Source organism: Phoenix dactylifera, chromosome 2 (assembly GCF_009389715.1).
Source record: "Phoenix dactylifera cultivar Barhee BC4 chromosome 2, palm_55x_up_171113_PBpolish2nd_filt_p, whole genome shotgun sequence".
NCBI classification, from domain to species: Eukaryota; Viridiplantae; Streptophyta; class Magnoliopsida; order Arecales; family Arecaceae; genus Phoenix; species Phoenix dactylifera.
Genome location: NC_052393.1, coordinates 4,399,810 through 4,418,301, shown reverse-complemented (window position 1 = coordinate 4,418,301; position 18,492 = coordinate 4,399,810). Strand labels below are relative to the sequence as shown.

Below are 18,492 nucleotides of genomic sequence, written 5' to 3'. Positions count from 1 at the left end.
AAAGTAATAAGTCACAGAGCGCTCTAAGCAATTCTCTTTCACCAGCTCAGAAAATTCTTCTAGAATAATCTGCAGCTCTATTAGCCTTTCTAAATATGTTTAGCTAGAAAATCAACATATTTGCCTACTATGTTCCAAATATTTCGAAGCAGGAGATGGCCGTCATCTATGTCACGGGTGGTGTGTGTATGTGTGTTAAAAAAAATTTCATAGAGGGGATTCGGCTATAGCAATGCGACAGCTTCTAAACGACAATCGAAGTGACTCATGAAGAGTTGCTTGTATATGATGTAGGAGGTTCGCTTTAAAAAGTTTCTTGTATCTACATAGAAGGAATCTGGAAGATTGGATTAGATTGCCAAGCACAGAATCTTGGTACATGGCTTTTTCAAAGAGACGGTTCCCAAACTCAACTAAGACACCTGTATTTCCTAAGGCAATTAAACAATTATATAACTTTTCTCTTGAATCTATTATACGTTACAAACGTTTTAGAGAACCCCATTTACTGATTTAGAGAGTAGGTTGCACCAAGGCCTAAAGGATCAGATCCACTGTATGGGCGTGGAAAAACCTTACATACCCGACTCCCTTATAGGTTTTTTATATACCTGTCCACTTTTATCATGACTTGACTCGAGACCCCCACGAAATGGGATTGATATGGGCCGGTAGTCATAATCTACTATAAATGAAATAAGAGTTAATGAGGTTGCAGAAGAGGCGTGTAAGCTTCACATCCATGGAACATGAGTGGGAACAGATGCCTCCACAACCTACTCTACTTTTTAATTATGCTTTGGTTGCTCGGGTCCAAAGTAGTGGAAGCGCACTTTTTCTCCCACATCCACTTGGGCCAATGACCACTAAGTCCATATCAGGGTTATATTTTGTGCTAAAGAATGATTGATGTTTTTTTTTTTTTTTTTTTTTTTTTGGTAAAAACGGCTACTCATATCATATAGTACGAACGTGAGTACAGCCCTCCAAGTCACGGGAGAGTAAAAGGTACAACTGTGAAGGGACGTCTACATCAGACGTCCACAAAAAAGCACCTGAGTGCCGAGCGACAAAGGAGGCGACCCAATCTGCTGCCCGGTTCGCCTCCCTAAACACGTGTGCTGCCTGAAAATCAGCCATCATCTGAGCCATCCTACGGGAGGGGATGGCCATCCCCAAACCGATCCACACCCCGAATCAGATCAATGACCACCGATGAATCACCCTCGAGGTACACCCGCTCGGCCCCGGCTAACTGCCTCGCAAAGGATAAGCCCTCCCAGGCTGCCTGTAGCTCTGCACCAACCACAGTAAATCCAGGCGTACGCCGTCCTCCTGCTACTACCATCCTACCACAATGGTCCCTGACCACAAAACCGACCCCTCCGCACAAGCCATCTACCGACCTACTCCCATCAAAGTTCACCTTGAGATAGCCAGGGGGTGGGGGTGCCCAAGAAACAAAGGCAAACCGTGGCGCTGAAACAGCGTGGTGAACACCCCAGATATCCCTGACCAGCCCAGAAGTGACTACCGAAGTCGCCCCAACAACCTCCCTCGCAAGCAGCAGCGCCCGGTCTACCACCAACCTCGGAGGCGCCCTCCTCCCCTCAAATATACCAGTATTCCTGTCCAACCATATATGGTAGGACAGGTATGCTACACAGATCCCTGCCTCAACAGATCTGGGATGCCGCATGGAAACTCTCAGCAGATGGATCAGATCCTGCACCAGCATCACCGAGGCCGGTAACTGTATCGGTGACCTCCTCCATATGTCTCGGGCCCTAGGGCACTGCAGCAAAACATGCTCCATAGTCTCCTCAATATCTGCACAATCCTCACAAAACTGAGGGATCCTCATGCCACGCCGCGCTAACACACTCCTAGTCGGAAGGCAGCCCCACGCCACCTTCCAGATGAAGAGTGCCACGCGCGGGTGCACCCGCATCCTCCATATCCACCGCCCCTCAAACTGTCGGACTGGCTCCCTCCTGAACACTGCATGAAGATTCCTAGCTCGCACCCGTGATCGCCCCGTCGGTATCCATACCAGCCTATCCGCCTCCCCCCCTAGGGGTCGCTCGGGCTAGAACCAACTCTGCCAACTGCTCTCCAAAAACCTTCCGAACCAACCCCTCTCTCCATCGCCCTCCCTCGGCATCCAGTAAGTCACTGACCCTCCACCCTGCTAATCTCGCCGAGTCCACCATGGTCGGCATACTGCATAGCGGTACCTCAGTCACCCATCTGTCCTCCATCACATCGATAGACAGACCGTCGCCAATAGCCCATCCGATCTCCGGAAGCACCACCGTAGCTCTGGCACACATCTCCCTCCACACCGGAGAATGACGACGACCCCCATGCACGCCCGGTACCAAGGCGCCATACTTAGCCCTCATCAGCGAGGACCATAGACTCTCGGGCTCAAGCACAAATCTAGCCACATGTCTGGCTAGCAGAATCTCACGCCTCGCTGCCAATGCCTGAACCCCCAAACCACCACAGCTAGTAGGCTGGCACACCACCTCCCATGCCATCAAGTGAACATCACCTCGACCACTGCTCCTCCCCCATATGAAGTCCCTGAACAACCGCTCCAGGGATCGCAGGAATCTCACCGGAACAATGGCATTAGTAAGCAAATAGATAGGGACTGACGACAGAACCGAACGCACCAAGGTGATCCTCCCTACCATAGACAGAGCATGCATCCGCCACCCCGCTAATCTGCGTCTGATACCAAGCTCACACGGCAGACAATCCCCACTCCGCAGCCGCCGGTCGGACAATGGGATACCCAAATATGTCATCGTGCCCACCTGCTCACCGACCCCCAGAATCTCCACTATCGAATGCTTCATAGCCAGTCTGGTCTTTGGGCTGAAGATGATTGATGTTTTTTTTGATATGGATTGTTTCACCACTTCCTACACTTATCCAAAAGTACTCAAGATTTCTTCATTCACCTGCATAAATCTCAAATCGACCATTGAAAGAGCTGACGGTAGATTCGTACAAAGAAAGGTAAATTCTTTTTTTGCGCAAAAGATGCAATCTCTGCCTATATTTCTCTAGCTCAACTCCACTATCCACGCTACCACTTGCGTTTAGGACATGCGCGAGGTCTACATGTTTTACTAAGAAAAATATACTATGACGTGCATAATACTTGTAAGCATAAAAAGGAGGCCTAGAAGCAATAAAAAAAGATGGGGGAAGGAGGGGAGAAGGACATAGGAAGTAGGAGAAACAAGCTGCTGCATCATAGTAATTTTCATGTAACTCCAAGCTCTCATATACTACGTCTTGCAGAAAGGGCAATGCTTTTTTTTAATGCACAATAACTAAAATCTAGGTCAAATGGAGATCCTGATCTAAAGAGCTGACAATCCATGCATCAACTAACCAAAGTGTAGAGAACAAGTTTTGCTGGAATCTCAAAAGCAAAATGGAATTATTCGACAACATTATAGGAAAACAAATGGACGACAATTCCAATAGTATGCCAAGCAGGAATGACTTCAGTATTAGTAAAAGATAAAATGATCTCAATACTCCAACACAGGCATTGCAAGAAAAATAGCGATGGATTCCCAAAAGCTAGGTCATTATCTTTCCAGGCTATGAGAATGCTGGTGCTGGTCAAGACTTCTATCAGCATGCATAAAACAGGAAGGCTTGTGAATGCCAAAAAATGATAGGCATTGCATCAGACTACTGACAGACGGATATATCAAGCAAATATAATAAGAATAGAAGGTAGGTTCATGATGTTAAGAGATCAAAGTAAAACACTTCATATACTATATGGAATTTAAGCATTAAAAAAATAAAATATAGGATATATTTAGGAAAAACACTATAGGAGAAAACATCTATATGATATAGAACTATACAAAGAGCTTGACTAAAACTTTAAAGACTCATGACCAAGCACGTTAGAAGCTGATAATTTCCATGTCTCAGCCCCTTCTAAGTTGGAACTTTCACTAATACCTAATGCAGCATTTGCAAGATAGAAACCTGCATACACTGCTGCTACGAACATTATGAAAGGAGAAAAAGGATATCTATATAAGAAGAGATGGCTAAGAGAGTTGGTAGAATTTTCAACGAAGCTTATTCTGTGCTACTGCTTGGCATAGCTCGTCCTCACAAAATAGGACTCTACTAGAAGCCACAGGCTTGAATGCAGGCCTTGGCAAACCTGGTGGCACCATGCGTGTTGAAGGTAACACAGACTCCTGAAAAAGAACAGCTGCAATCTGTTTCATGTCCATCATGCGAAGACGAAAAGGACGAGGCCCATGCCTTGGAGCTTTTGGAGTGTGCGGACTCGATCCCTGGATAGCATTCCCATCTCCCTTGCTAGATAATTTCATAAAAATAAACAATGTTAGAAAGAATCAACTGAACCAATAAATTTCTTCATGCATCTTTCATGTGTGATACCTCACAAAAGGCCAATGCTCTGTTGGAAGAGGTGTCTTTGTACTGAGCATCTCCTGTCTAGACCGGTCTGGAGTTGTGTAATTGAAATGAAGTTGCCTGGCCAGAAGGACCTGGTTTGAATTCCAATAATTAATGTTTGCATTCTAAATACAAAATAAACCATATAAAATCATGAGCTCATAATCATCTATAGTTGAACCTAAAAAACCACTCAACTTCAATCTTAGATATACCGAAGTCCATGCATACTGATTAATTAGCTTCAGCAAGGAAAGAAGAATATTTATTTTTTAAGAACTAAAGTATTTAGTGAAAATTTAGGAAAGAAGTAGAAGACCGAGAAAATACAGGTGATAATAAGAATTTAAGATGGCTGCTTGCAGCTTAAGCTGATGATGAGAAACAACTGCAAGGTAGAATTCTTGAAATTCATCAAAAAAGTTGGTTTGACATATGTCTTCTCTTGTCATTGTTAGGATGGCCAAATTTTTTATGAGGGAAAAAGGTAAGAATGACTCTAGTAATACCATAAATGAATCACTCTTAATTACCCCGTGCCCAAAAGGAGTTGAAGGCAAATCATATTTTTTTGTTTAATAGATCAAACAAATTAAAATAATTGTGGATCTACTTGATGGCACAAAGACATGAAGTATCCAAGCATGCTTGATCTTCTAGAAAAGACGATGCCAAAGCTAGCTGTAAAATTTTGGAAATTAACTATTCAATTAATAAATCCAAGATTTTTTTTTCGGTGAGCCAGAAAGCAATTAGTTGTACAAGAGGGTATAGATATAGAAAAGTAATCAAATTGGCATAGTTCAATGAGGGCATTTTGCAAGAAGGTTTCGATTATCATCAACAGTAATACACCATAAATATGTCTAACAAAAACAGGAAAGACCTTATAAAATGCAGATATTTTAAAGATTCATGTTTTGTAAGGTATAAATTATATATTTATTCAATAGAAACATACATAAAGGGCTATAAGCTAGTTTTAGCTTGAAAAACAGTTGTACAGAGTACTTACAGGGTAAACTAAAACAAAATAATAAGAGATCCCAAAAAAAGAAGATAAATGCTACAACAATTTAAGACAACCAAAAAGAGAAATCCTTATATTCTATATTTGAAGAAAAATTGGTTTAATTATAAGATCAACAAGACACCTAGAAAAATAATTTCTGGAACTAAACTGATAAAGCAGCAAAAGGCAACACTTACAGCTGCTCGTACTCGCTGAGAAACATGGAAAACAGCTTTTAGCTGATCATGATGCAAGTGGCATAGGATTTTAACCTTGAAATTAGGTCCACTATTCACATCAGATATCAAAAAAAAATAAAATTGAAATAAAAATAGAAAGAAAGGATACCAAAATAATTGAGAACTGCAAGACAAAAGAGAAGACCAAGTAAAAATTTATCATTGCATACCAGTAGGTCAATAGAAAGAGATTCGAGCCTCGATTGATTATCGCAGTCCACCCCTTCTGGTGTTTTAGGTGTTACGGGCAATTTCTGCTGCTTATTTCCATCTACCATTGTCTGGAAATTGATCCTAATTGGAGATGCAACAGGTGTATTGCTGTGAACAGTAACCTCTTCCTTATGCAGTAGAACTAGTTTTGCCTTCTCTGAGTTGAAGACAATCCTTTTCTTGCCTATATCTGTGCAAGATCTCGCTGTTGTCCTCCCATCACGGAGCTGGGCAAGTGCACCAGGTTTCAAGTACTTATTGCATGCATTCTTCACTCGCTTCTTTTGTTTGAACGCCATGGGTTTCCGCCTCATATCAAGGACAATTTTATCTCAAAAACTAAGTCTTACGCAACTCTCCAAGCTCTTGAGCCCTTCCTTCCATTATTACCTTTAAGCTTACATTCAATAAAAACACAAACAACGAAGACCGCATCAGTCAAATACGATGTTAAGCTCTGCTTTACATCATTTATCACTAAAAATTAAAGAGTTCGTAACACAACAAACTAGAAACAACTAAACTCCATTTTTGTTTCTTTTATCAGACAATTAGCGCAGGAGGACAAAAAAAAAAAAAGAAGTAATGATTTTATAGAAAGAGGAGAGGACCTCGGATTACAAGAGACGAAGGTATTGAAAGAAATTTGAAAAGTTTTGCATTAAAATAAGGATGCCTATAGAGTGAATGAGGCTTCACGGAGATGATTCCAAAGAGTTTGATGGCCATGCCAATGGATTGATTTGAGTAGAAATGAGAAAGGTCTCATGCAATTTCACCAACAAAAGACTACAAGAGTTAAAGCATTCACCTTTCCGCAAGGGAATATATTAGTTATCCACTAAAATAGTTTGCAAAAAGGTAATCAAAGCATCGAATCTAATAAACAGCTGAATATAATCTAGATTAGCCTGGTATGCAGAAAGAAGATATTACTCATAAATAGTGTATTTCATTTGAACAACTATTGAAGAACTAAGCAAAGTACTAGCAGTTATTGTGTCGATGGAGAACAATTAATGCATACAAACTTCATAGAACTGCAGGTTTTTAGCGCATACCCTATCTTAAACAAATCTAGCAGCTGTTTTATTCAACCCAGGCAACCTCCTAAATCAGTTCACCATGAAGAACAAATTCACCGAACGGATTCAACACATGAATAGGTTTTATCATGACAAGCAGGCCAGCTACTTGCTATCAATTTAAAAAAAAAGAAAAAAGAAGATTTTTTTCAAGCAGCGGTTGCAATCCTCATGTTTCCACTTATTTATTGTAAACTAAACAATCCTGGAGATTCACAGTTAATGCTCACCCATATTCTGCTTATCCAAAACAAAAAAGAGCGGAAATATCGTAAATACAGAAGATATATGATAAAGGCCATCAATAACAGTGCATCAGAACCACATACCATAGAAGGGGATGGACTATAGATCGAAGCCAGAGACTCAAAACCCTAAAACAGAGACATAACCGAAGCCGGGGTGAGAGAGAGAGAGAGAGAGAGAGAGAGAGAGAGAGAGAGAGAGAGAGAGAGAGAGAGAGATGGGAGGGCGCGGCAGGGCTCCGCCTCTTTTCGAATTTATTAAAACTGCGCGCCAATTTTTTTCGGCCACAGTCGCAAGAATCCAAGAAACCCGAAGCTGGAAGCCGAGATATTCCTTCTTTACATAATAAATTAGAAAAACAAAACCGACCCGATGAGGGTGAGAGTTCCCGTAACGTGGCGAGCTGCGCTCCGACGCGGCGGTGTCCTATTGGCTGGTGTTAGCGTGGGGTTGGGTTGGGTGGGGTTGGGTTGGGTTGGGGGAGCAGAGGACCCCGCACCCGAATCGGACGGCGGAGAGCCCGGGGACGGGCCCGGAGATTATGGGAGCGATGGCGGTGGGCGATAAAAATTGGATTAGAATTGGAAATTTGGGTTTTAAATTCGTAGGTATGGAGGGAAAATCTTGAATTAAGCTTGTTTTTAAAATTTAAGTGACGGGATTAGCCTCGAGGGTATTTTGGGGGAAAAAAATGGATTAGAATTGGAAATTTGGGTTTTAAATTCGTGGGTTATGGAGGGAAAATCTCGAATTAAGCTTACTTTTAAAATATAAGTGACGGGATTAGCCTCGAGGGTATTTTGGGGGAAAAAAGCATTGCTCGCGTGTTCGTGTAGGAGTAGGACTGAGGTTACACCGTACTCAGGATGAGGCGAGGGGGAATGGACGGCTGTGATGTGGCGGGGACTTCATGGAACGGCCGTGCGTGGGATATGGGATAGAATAATGGGTTTGTCTGGGAGCTTTAATATTGGCGCTAATGGGGGCGGACTGCCGACTCGTAGGAAAGGAATCCAATGTTCCAGTGCCGTATTTTTAGTTGTTTTATACTGTTCGGATCTTGTCGGGGCTGAGGAGAGCCCAGGCCCGTGGGTGCAAGTCCAAATGGCACTTCCCTTTGTTGAATTCGGTTTAGATCAAACAAAATCAGGTAGATTGATTTGAGGGAGATAATAATATGACTCGAGAACAAACTCCAAATGAAGTGAGCCTAAGTTCTATTTTTATAATAAAAAATTCTTTGTTAACTATATATTTATTTTTTATTTAGTTAAAATATTTAAATAAATATTTGAATAATTTTTTAGAGGTGAGCTTTAGCATAATGATAAGGTTCGCTTCATTGTAATTTAGGTGCCACTAGTTTGAAATACTTGAAACTCCAGACCTCAAAATCGTATGAGACTCATGCATCAGACCATCTATTTTTATTTAAAAATTTAAAACTCTAATGCAATGCAATTTATTAAGCTTTTCATCTACTAGCATTGGTAGGAGCCTCGTGCATTAGGTTATTATTTTTTAGTAAAAATAGTTAAGACTCCAACGGTGTATGATTTATGAAGCTTTTTATTGATAGATGAAGCTATGAACTTGTTTGTACATAACGACAAAATTTAGCATTTCGGATTTTGGGCTACAAAAAATACCATGCATTAGGTGCAGAGTGACAAGCAAAAAATTTCTAGATAAAAAAAATAATAATAATAATAACATCATGATAAAGATGTTATTTATAATGAGTTGTTGGCATCGATAATGCTTCTCATGAGGTTGCTTTGAAGGAATATTGGACATTTGCGATTATTTATAAGAATAACTAATATCACACATGTATTTTTAAAATCATAATGATTTTGATCGATATTGTGAATTAAATAGATTCACATGATATGCAGGAATGCTGGAAAATAATTATTGTATTTTTTGATGAAAGAGAAAAAAAAATCGTGTATGGAAAAAAAAAAAAAAAAAGAGTTGCTGGCCATCAAAGTTGTTTTTTTTTTTGTTAGGGTGTTTTGCTGGTTAAAAGTTGTGATTTAGAGTCAAGATGTACTACTAGTGAAGATACCAGAAAAATAATATTTTATAGAATCTAGAGGCGTGAAAGGTTCCTCCAAGGACCGGGCCGAACTCTACTATATAAATTACAAAAGATCAATACCATGCTCGCCCAACAGACGCGATATGGATATTCATTAACATATATTATAAAATTTTTATTACTATAACATAATTAATTAATATAATTAATATATAATACACATATTAAATATATGTAATTATCTCATGTTGGGTTGATTTTTTTTTTCCAGGTCTAGCACGATTTTCAAACCGGATCTAATTTTTTGCCGGCGCCATCTTAGGGCCTATTTTTAGTGTCCAAGCCCGTTAAGCCATCAGGCTCATGATTAGCTCTACTCCAAAAGGAACAGCCGCAGATTTTCTGAAAAGAATGCCTCTCGAGTAAGGCTGCAAATGGGTTGGGTTGCCAGTGACCTAACTCGATCTGACCCGTTTTGGAAGACTCGTGGAGCCGAGTCGGATTCTAAAATTGGACCAATTTCATTTTTCGGGTCGGGATTGGGTCTGCTGAATTCAGACCCATTTGAATTTTGGAAAATCTTGGGTTTCCAATCCTACGACCCGACACGACTCGAACCAAACTCGGTAAACTATTTGGGCTCGAAAAAGCCTGAACCCGTGTTATTCTCTAAGTTATGCCTTATGATTAATGTGCATGTCATGTATGTGAGCAGTATTTTACATCTTAAGTTTATAACTCCAATTCAAAATATAGAATGATTCATACGGTTTCATTACTTAGTTTTGAAGGCTTATTTAAGAATAACGGACATTTGTAGCAACAAAGTAATAACTGGACCTCAAAAACTTAAGATGAATAAAGCAAAAAAAGAAAAAGAAAAGAAAAGAAAAGGAATATAAAAAAGGCAAAGGTGAAGCTTTGACATTCAAAGCAAATCATATTGTATGAGCATTCGTCGAGATCATCACAATGCTTTGTTTTAATTAAACAGCCATATGTGATCATCCGGTATGCTGTAGATTACGTCTTCGACTGAGGACTTCTTGGGCCATTTGAAGTAGCCCTTGTAGAGGCCCACCATTGCGGAGTGAGGTATCAGATATGCCTATATGACCTATTATATATAGCTTGAAAGAAATGACTGGATCTTTGAGGACAGAAGGGTACACTCGAGGACAGTGGTAGACAGAGCATGACTTCATGTTGCCGAGATTACCAGTACTACAACAGTGGTTTTACTTAGGTCAGCTAGGGATATTTGAGCCCCTCACTCAACTTTTGCAGTGACCAGGATTACTTTTGTCTTCTGGGTGCCCTTACCCCCTAATCTTCTTAAGCTAAAATTTGACGATAGTGCTTCTGAGGGTAGAGGTAATAGATGAGTGGATTTTATGATCAGAAATCATGACTCCAGACTTGTCGTAGCTGAGATTAATGTATTTTTGATACAACTATCATCGGAGCATAGTTGAGAGCTGTATGAGAGGGCATCATTTATATGAGGCTAGTTCGAGCACGGATAATATTTATCTTGAAGAAGACTCGACTACAATGATCGAATAAATTTAAGGCTAAAACAACAATAATGATCAGCATCCACTACTTCTAGACATATACAAGCTCTAGAGAAAGTTTGGCTACTTTTGGGCCAATCATGAGCCTGTTTTTCTCTCTCTCCGTCATTTTGTTTTTTTTCTGGTTGGTTGTGTTTATGCTTAATCAGTGTGAATGGGCGCTGTATAAAATGATAAAAAAAATAATGAAAAAAAGGCGAAGCCTCAAATTGAAATAGAGGTACCGCCATCTGAGTCTTGGAGGGGAGGAAGAACTCAGTTAGGCTTGCTAGGGTTTCGCAGGTCCTCTTTCCTTATCCTATGTCTCCATAACGGAATTCTTGGGTGGCCTGGAGATGGAGCCCGTTGGAATCGGATCGCTCGTCGATAAGATCAAGTTCGCGAAAGCTAGCGAGGAGTTCGCGAAGGGCGCGATCCACAACAACTCCGATACCTCCAACCAAAACCCAGTAATCATATCTCCTCATCTCTTTCTTTCCTTAGCTCGATTTCTATTTTTTCGTGGTCCTTTCGAATCGCTCTCATTAACAAATGCATGATATCGTCCAAATTTGCCGAAAATTTTGTACTAAATGCTGCCTTCTGATAAATAGTCGATTTGTTTTTTTTTTTTGGCTGTCAAATTTGTTCTTAGATTTGCTTCTGATACGCTTGTAGATGTCGAAGCAAACTTGGGTTGAGTGTCTGTTTGGGAATCCAAGATTCATTTTTATCATTAGTTTTATCAATATCGTGTTCTTTCCAGTATTGAATATGCTGAGTGGATGTCTGGATTATTAACTCCTTGGAAAAAAGGTAAGGTTCAGTTGGGAGCTTTTGTTGCCTGCCTCATTCATTTGGCCTCAACTGATGTAGCCCGATCAAACAACCATTCCTTTTCTTCTTTTAATTTCTTATAGAAGAACCTAGACAAACTTCATTTGATAAGTGATGGAGAACTTGTCCGATTAAGAGTGTTACATTTCTGGAGGGTACTGTACTTCTTTTCTTGCCATGCTACCAAAATCCACATATCAGGGTGTTTATTTTTCAATATGCAGGAGGATTCATATAATGACCATCCAAAGCTAAGATATAATGTACACCAATGCACATGTTTATAGAAGTAGCTGCCATCTGATTACAATTTATCGAGAGAAAATGATTAAAATGCATGGAGTTGATCTTTGATAGTCTTCCTAAATTTGTGTTTTAAGTTGTTAGCATAGAATCTCGATATTGCTCATGTTCAGGAGTTGTACCTGACCTATTTGTGGAAGGGGTTCAAAGAATACTCTTCATAGTTCTTTGACACCAAGCAAGCACCATCGGTCTTTTTTTTTTGATAAATATTCATTTTTAACTTCATATCTGTTTCCCTTCCATCTAAGTAAGAACTAGCTGGCAATGATAATATTTTTCTTTTTAAGTGCTCCCGATTGGGTAACCATCTTCACTTTTAGGGCACACTTCTTTTTAAAGCATTTGAGAATAAATATCATTGTGCTTTATCATAAAATAAAACTTGTTTTGATCCCATAGATTAATCAATCTTGTATTATAGCGGATCCACTTTTAATATCAAGGCTCCATGTCAATTAACTTAATGCTTAAATGACCTTCAAACTCACTGCCCTCATCAAGTTTTAAAATGAGCATAAACATTCAAAGGATGATCAGTGATTTAAACAATTTACGGAAAAAAAACTTTTAAATGATATTTATATGATTGGATTCTAATAACAGGACTTCAGGTTTCTGAGGTGACAAGAATTATAAACATTGCAAGGTTGGAGGACAATACTGCAACTGCTTATTATAAAACATCGACATCTCTTTAAATCTTCAGATGAAACAAAGAATGGAGAATCAAGTCATATTTAAAACCACCAGACGTTTCTAATGCATTCAATTTCTAGCACCTCATCTTGTTCTTCATTTTTTTTCCAAAAATCCATTCACTAATCCCTCGTCCTGCAACCCATGATATTTTTGTGTCCGTACTTTCTAGACTGGGATATTGAAGCATTTGCAACGAGAAGCATTTTTTGACTTAATGAAGCTAACGGACAGGCAGGACAAAGTTGAACTCATGCTTTGTGTCTATAAATTTGCCAAATGATTTCCATTCCTGAAAGTCAAAACACAATTGGAAGGAATAATTGATGTGGTTGGAATTGTGTTATTTACAAGATATTATTTCCAGCAGGCTTGTGGTGCCCTAGATAGAGCAGGGGCAAGAGCAGGCATTAATTCAAAGTTTACTTTTGGGACAGTTACATGACAGAAAGATGCTCTAATAGCTGAGTTTGCAACTAGCCAAAAATGCTGGGTCTGCCATAGTTTGGGGGGGGGGGGACACTTTCAGCTTTGATGTATTTGGCAAATATCAATGACTGGCTATATGTTATTTCAGAAACCTTAGGTGCTTGATGCAGCAATCTTGTAATTGGTTCAAATATTATGCAGGTAATGCCTTTCTAAATGTGAAGGTTATCCCTGAATGTGGTACTAATATTTCTATCTAGACTATATTTCTTCCAACTTATCAGAGTTATGGTTTCTGGCAGAGGCATTGTCATACTGAGATTTCAAATCTGGACCACCTCTATTTAGTCAGTATCATAGTTGTGCTGCTGGTTTAATCGTTAAAGGATCAAATGTTGCAGCTTGTTTAGTCGAGTTGGCTTCTGGGCTGGGGATGCAACATGATGCGGCTGATAATAGGAGTTGCTTGAGCACATTTCTGCAAGTTTTCTATCAGCCGCTTGAAAAAAAAATAACATAACTTTATTTTGTCTCTGGCAAATGCATATTTCACCGACACCGCTGATAAAGCTTGGTCCATTTGCTATTCCAGTGGGTAGATTGAAGTGGCACAGGCTCTCCCATTTCAAGGGAGATGGTAGATTCTGTCTCATTTGAATCCATTGCTTTGATGCTAGATTCGGAGTTCGATGAAAGTACCAGACTTTGCTGTTGGACTGTGGTTCAAAAATCTAGCCATAATTTATCTGATAACCCAGATGTTGTGCTAGGATTTGGTTTGAGATTGGAAACGATCGTTAAAGGACATTTATATTAGTTTCAATTGGAAGGATTTTTTAAATTTCATTCTTGCCAGGAGCCTTAGCTTGCAACCAGGTCTTGTATATGTGGAGGGGATGGTCTGATCTCCTGCTCTGGTGTTTCGGTCAAGTTGGGTTAAGTGATTTTGTCAGAACCTTGTGATCATCACCCAAGATATATGCTGGAAAGTGGTGACCCCAGTTTGATGAAGAAAATTTCTTTCACACCAGGTTAGACTGATCCATTTTTTTTGATATAATAATATATTTCTCTATTTATTTTCTCTATATTTCTTAGGATAGATGACAAAGTACAAGAAAGAAAAAGAAAGGTTGGATATAATTCTGTATATATTATGCATTCAGAGTAGGGTCCTAATGTTTTCATCCACTATATACTTAGCATTACTGCCATGTTGTTCCCTATTTGACATGAAAGATATGGAGAATATTTTTATTTTGTATTCTTTTTCTAAATGGTTGTTCTCTGTAAAATAGAAAACATAAAGGGGAAATGTATGGACAGGAAACGCTCTTCTGGTCTACGATGGCTATGGAGTTGCACCAATGCGGATGTATGCTGTTATATATGTCACCCTACATGCCATCTGCTAGGTCCTAGGACTGTTATCATTGTATACTTTACATAGCTAATACTTCTTAAATACATTACACCATATCTATGTCTATTATACTATGATTGGTTTGTTTTTTTGGATCATTGTATAAGTATGTACATGGTCAAAATGTATAAAGTCTACTGTTAGATGTGCCTCTAGCCTGGCTACGTTTGTTGGATGTAATTCATGTTTACTGGGTGGGGCTGCAGTGGAGATCATACGATGTCCCTGTTGCCTATATTTCTACTAATACCACATCATGACATATTTTCTATGCTGCTTGTACGTTTATGTATGTGGGCTGTTGTCCTAAGAGAATGTAATGATCCTCATGGCTATCATTATTCATTCTTCTTCTGTAGTAAATGCATGGTGTTATCTTGTCTGTGTCTAACTATCCGGGCCACAAGGTGGCATAGCACCTGGCCTTTCCCATGTCTTCGAAGGGAACGACATTCTGGCTTCATTTTGTATAAGTTATCCCAATATGTAGCTGTCATGCCTTTTATGGATAGTTATGCTTATTTTGTATGCTCGCTTTATTGTCAGCGACTCAACACCTTTTAATTTACTTTGATCTACCTAGTTTTCCATTGGATTCATGTCTGCAGCACCAAACAGTATTAGTATCAAGCTTCAAACATTGATTGGCTGCCCTGCGAGTGCCTTCTTTTTTGAACAGTCCTATGGTACATCTCGTTTGAATTTTTACAATGTCTTTTCTCATGGCATCTGCGCATTCAACTGTCAAGTTCTCGCAATGTTGATCAGGATGGTGCTATCGAGTGGAAATAATATCAAATTCTTAAGCTTGCTCACACCCAACTGATCTTGACTTCTATGCTCATGAAATTTTAACCCATTTTCATGTTTGCTTAACTAATTAGTGATGCTCTGGTGCTCATTTTTCATTCTTCTTGAGAATATGCTTTACGAGTGTCTAACTTGTTCTTGTAATCTCTCTCTCTCTCTCTCTCTCTCTCTCTCTCTCTCTCTCTCTCTCTCTCTCTCTCTCTCTCTCTATATATATATATATATATATATATATATATATATATCGTCTTCTAGATTTTAGTAGGAAATAGCATCTATAATAAATGAGTCTCCAAGCGCTTCTAAGTTCCAACAAATAAACTCATAAATAACCCAGAGGGCTCACAGTTCTTTTTTTTTAATCTTTTCTTTTCTTCCTTTCTTTTGTTCTTTTTCTTTATCACTTTCTCGTGGAACTTTTCTATATTGCACCTATTGTCCGGTACCATATTTTCTTTTGTCCTTTTTTTTGTCAGGTAGACCTAAAAACAATTGAGTGGAGGCAATTGCTTCCAACAGCTATGGCATGTGAATGTGTCGTTCTAGGTGGGTTTAGTGGTGCTCACATTATACTAGCAAAGGTCTCATGGTTCGGATTAATTAGTGGTGCGCACATTATATATCATGATCACCTGTATTTGTGGCTAAATTAGGACCCCTACTTGGAGTTTTGACAGTACTTGTTCCTTTGCTTCTGAACATATTTATTCTAGAAAAATGCTCTTTACTTTAAAGCAGTTTAAAATTAGAAATTGAGATAACACACAAACAGAAATGAACTGGGACCGTTAGGGACATGTTTAAAACAACAGATTTTAGAAGTACTTGTGAGGATACAGTGAAGACTAGTTTTTCAGTGGTTTGCTTGTAGTTTTCTATGTGGTACCTGTGATTTCCTGTGCATTTCAGATGTCTCATATACTTCCTGTTTCATGTTTGGGAAACTGTAATCCTTGTTTGCTGCTTCCCTTTTACGTAATGTTTCATGTGTCTTTTTTCTTCTCTTTGCAACTATGCTCTGGAGCTGTGAAATCTTTGGTTACTCTCTGCAGCCATCTAGATCTTCCATCAAAAAGTTCAATTTGGCTCATACAGGAAACAATGACTTGATAACAATAAATATCTAATTTCAGCCCTCTTTCCTTTTCATTAATTCTGTCCAATTGCTTCTAATGACTGATGAGCTTTATGACCATTTTAGCAGGTACTGATGGAAATGGTAAAGCTTGGCTTTCAGGATGCTAATTCAAGTGAAAAAGGAGTTGGGTTCATCAAAGCTATTTTGTCTGTTGTAACTTGAATCTGACTGGACCACCTTATATTTTTCTTTTTAATTTTTAGATACAACTTTCATAGTAGGTTTGTTGGCTAAAGGGTGCTTTCATTAGGAAGAACCAATTGGTAATGCAATTCATTAGTATCATATAAAAAAAATTAAGTAGAGTATTATAATAAAGGGAAATGATTAGATGGAGTCCAGACAGATGAACATGGTAAAACTGAGCAAAGGCTGTAATGGTGGAACAAGGGAGTACAAGGAATCAATAAGCTCAAACTAAAATACTGTAGATTTTTGAAAGTCACCCTAATCTATATAAGGTTACATACTCCAGCTCTGCCATACCATTCTTTATGCATATCTTGTTCACATGCAAGATATTCCATGAATAACATAACCAGACTTCTAAACACCCTGCAATACTTTTCTGATTCCATGGGACCTTATACATCCAAGAGGTGTAAAGCGTAGAAACCACCACCATAACATATAAGACGTCCACATTTTTTTTTCATTGATAAAATAAATATACTGCTGGGGGATGGGAATCATGGCAGGATGAAAGCTATATGCTCCCTATCAGAGTTTTCTTAAAAGATAAAAGGGAAGATATATTTACAGAGTGGCTAAATCTTTTCCTTCACATTACACTCCTCAGGCAGGGTACCAAAGGGAAGATAAAAGGATTAGCTTTGGTGTTAGCTTTGCACTAGCACCAGCTTTCTCGATTGACGGGTAGGTTTGCAGCTAAAAAATGATGTTGTCATTGGAAAGTGAAGTAGTTGTTCTGGTGAGAGAACCTAACCTGAATGCTTTCAGGTTAGGTTGGAAGGTTATTATTCACCAGAAGGCACTGACTTGGCTCAACCATATGGGAGACTGGGCCCATTCTATTTTTCTTACAGTTCGCTTTTGTTCATGTCGTACAGTTTGATGTGGACAATGACTCCATATTCAATCAGTGCTTAATGGTGGTAAATGCTGCTTGTTTGGTGCCAGGATCAAAGGCTAGGTGGCTCATAATTCTTTGATTGAAAGGGAAGATACTGCAAGAATGGTAGAGAGCCGGGGGTTCCAAGTTGAAGGATTTTTCTTCCGATTTTTAACTCCTTTGAGTGGCGTACTATTTTCAACTCGGCATTGCCGATGTTAAAGCAAGTCAATTATGGGCGGCCGACTCTTCTTTTTGCATATAAAACCTTTCCACAACTGGAGGGCCTGGTGATTCGGAGACTGTTTGGGGGAGAAAATTGCATTGTATTGCTCTTAATAAAACTAAAAATGAGGTTCATGGCAGCACACTCGTACAACTAGCTCAATTTGTTTCGCTTTTTTTTTTTAAGACAAATCCAACATAAAGCTAACTTTATTTTTTGGAATAAATTACAAAGCTATACTGAAGTTTACGCTTATTACACTTATATTCAATAATTTGTAAAATTTGTTATTACATTCAGGCGTTACTCATTAATAAAACCATTTATCTTTTATGAAAAGTTAAAATTATCTTTGAATACTTTGGAGGATCCACATGGTTTTTTATATCCTTAGGTGATTATTATATTGCTTGAGGTTATTTTGATTATTTTTAATTTTTTTTCTAATATGGTATTTGAGTTTCATTTAAGATTAATAGTTTGGCTAACATTCTGTTACCTTATAGATTAAAATATTGAATAAAAATAAATCTCAGAGAATAAGTATAAATTTTTCAAACTATTGGATGTAAGTACAATTTAGCTTTAATCTCAAGAAGATTTTATTATTATTGTTATTATTTTCAAATTGAACTTGTGTGCATGATGATATCTATCTAAAAAGTTGCAGCAGATTAGGAACCC

The 18,492-nt window shown here is 38.8% G+C and overlaps 2 protein-coding genes across 4 annotated transcripts; one reads left to right on the top strand and one right to left on the bottom strand.

The window, feature by feature from the left end:
• Positions 1-3,814: 3,814 nt before the first annotated feature.
• Positions 3,815-7,550, bottom strand: LOC103719598 (F-box protein At4g35930-like). 3 transcript variants are annotated; one of them, XM_039118038.1, is made up of 5 exons: positions 7,355-7,547; positions 5,898-6,330; positions 5,686-5,760; positions 4,459-4,568; positions 3,815-4,374 (listed from the first exon to the last, which is right to left on the bottom strand). In XM_039118038.1, the coding sequence occupies exons 2-5, from the start codon at positions 6,252-6,254 to the stop codon at positions 4,116-4,118; spliced, it is 801 nt and encodes a 266-aa protein (XP_038973966.1). In that variant the 5' UTR covers positions 6,255-6,330; positions 7,355-7,547; the 3' UTR covers positions 3,815-4,115. The 3 variants fall into 3 exon arrangements, with proteins under 3 accessions (XP_038973966.1, XP_008807143.1, XP_038973967.1); XM_008808921.4 differs by having other exon boundaries at positions 5,898-6,337; positions 7,355-7,545; XM_039118039.1 differs by lacking the exon at positions 5,686-5,760 and having other exon boundaries at positions 5,898-6,337; positions 7,355-7,550.
• Positions 7,551-10,988: 3,438 nt separating this feature from the next.
• On the top strand, positions 10,989-16,745 carry LOC103719599. The gene is made up of 4 exons (XM_039115881.1): positions 10,989-11,341; positions 12,883-12,984; positions 13,744-14,170; positions 16,577-16,745. The coding sequence occupies exons 1-3, from the start codon at positions 11,228-11,230 to the stop codon at positions 13,954-13,956; spliced, it is 429 nt and encodes a 142-aa protein (XP_038971809.1). The 5' UTR covers positions 10,989-11,227; the 3' UTR covers positions 13,957-14,170; positions 16,577-16,745.
• The last annotated feature ends 1,747 nt before the right edge of the window (positions 16,746-18,492 follow it).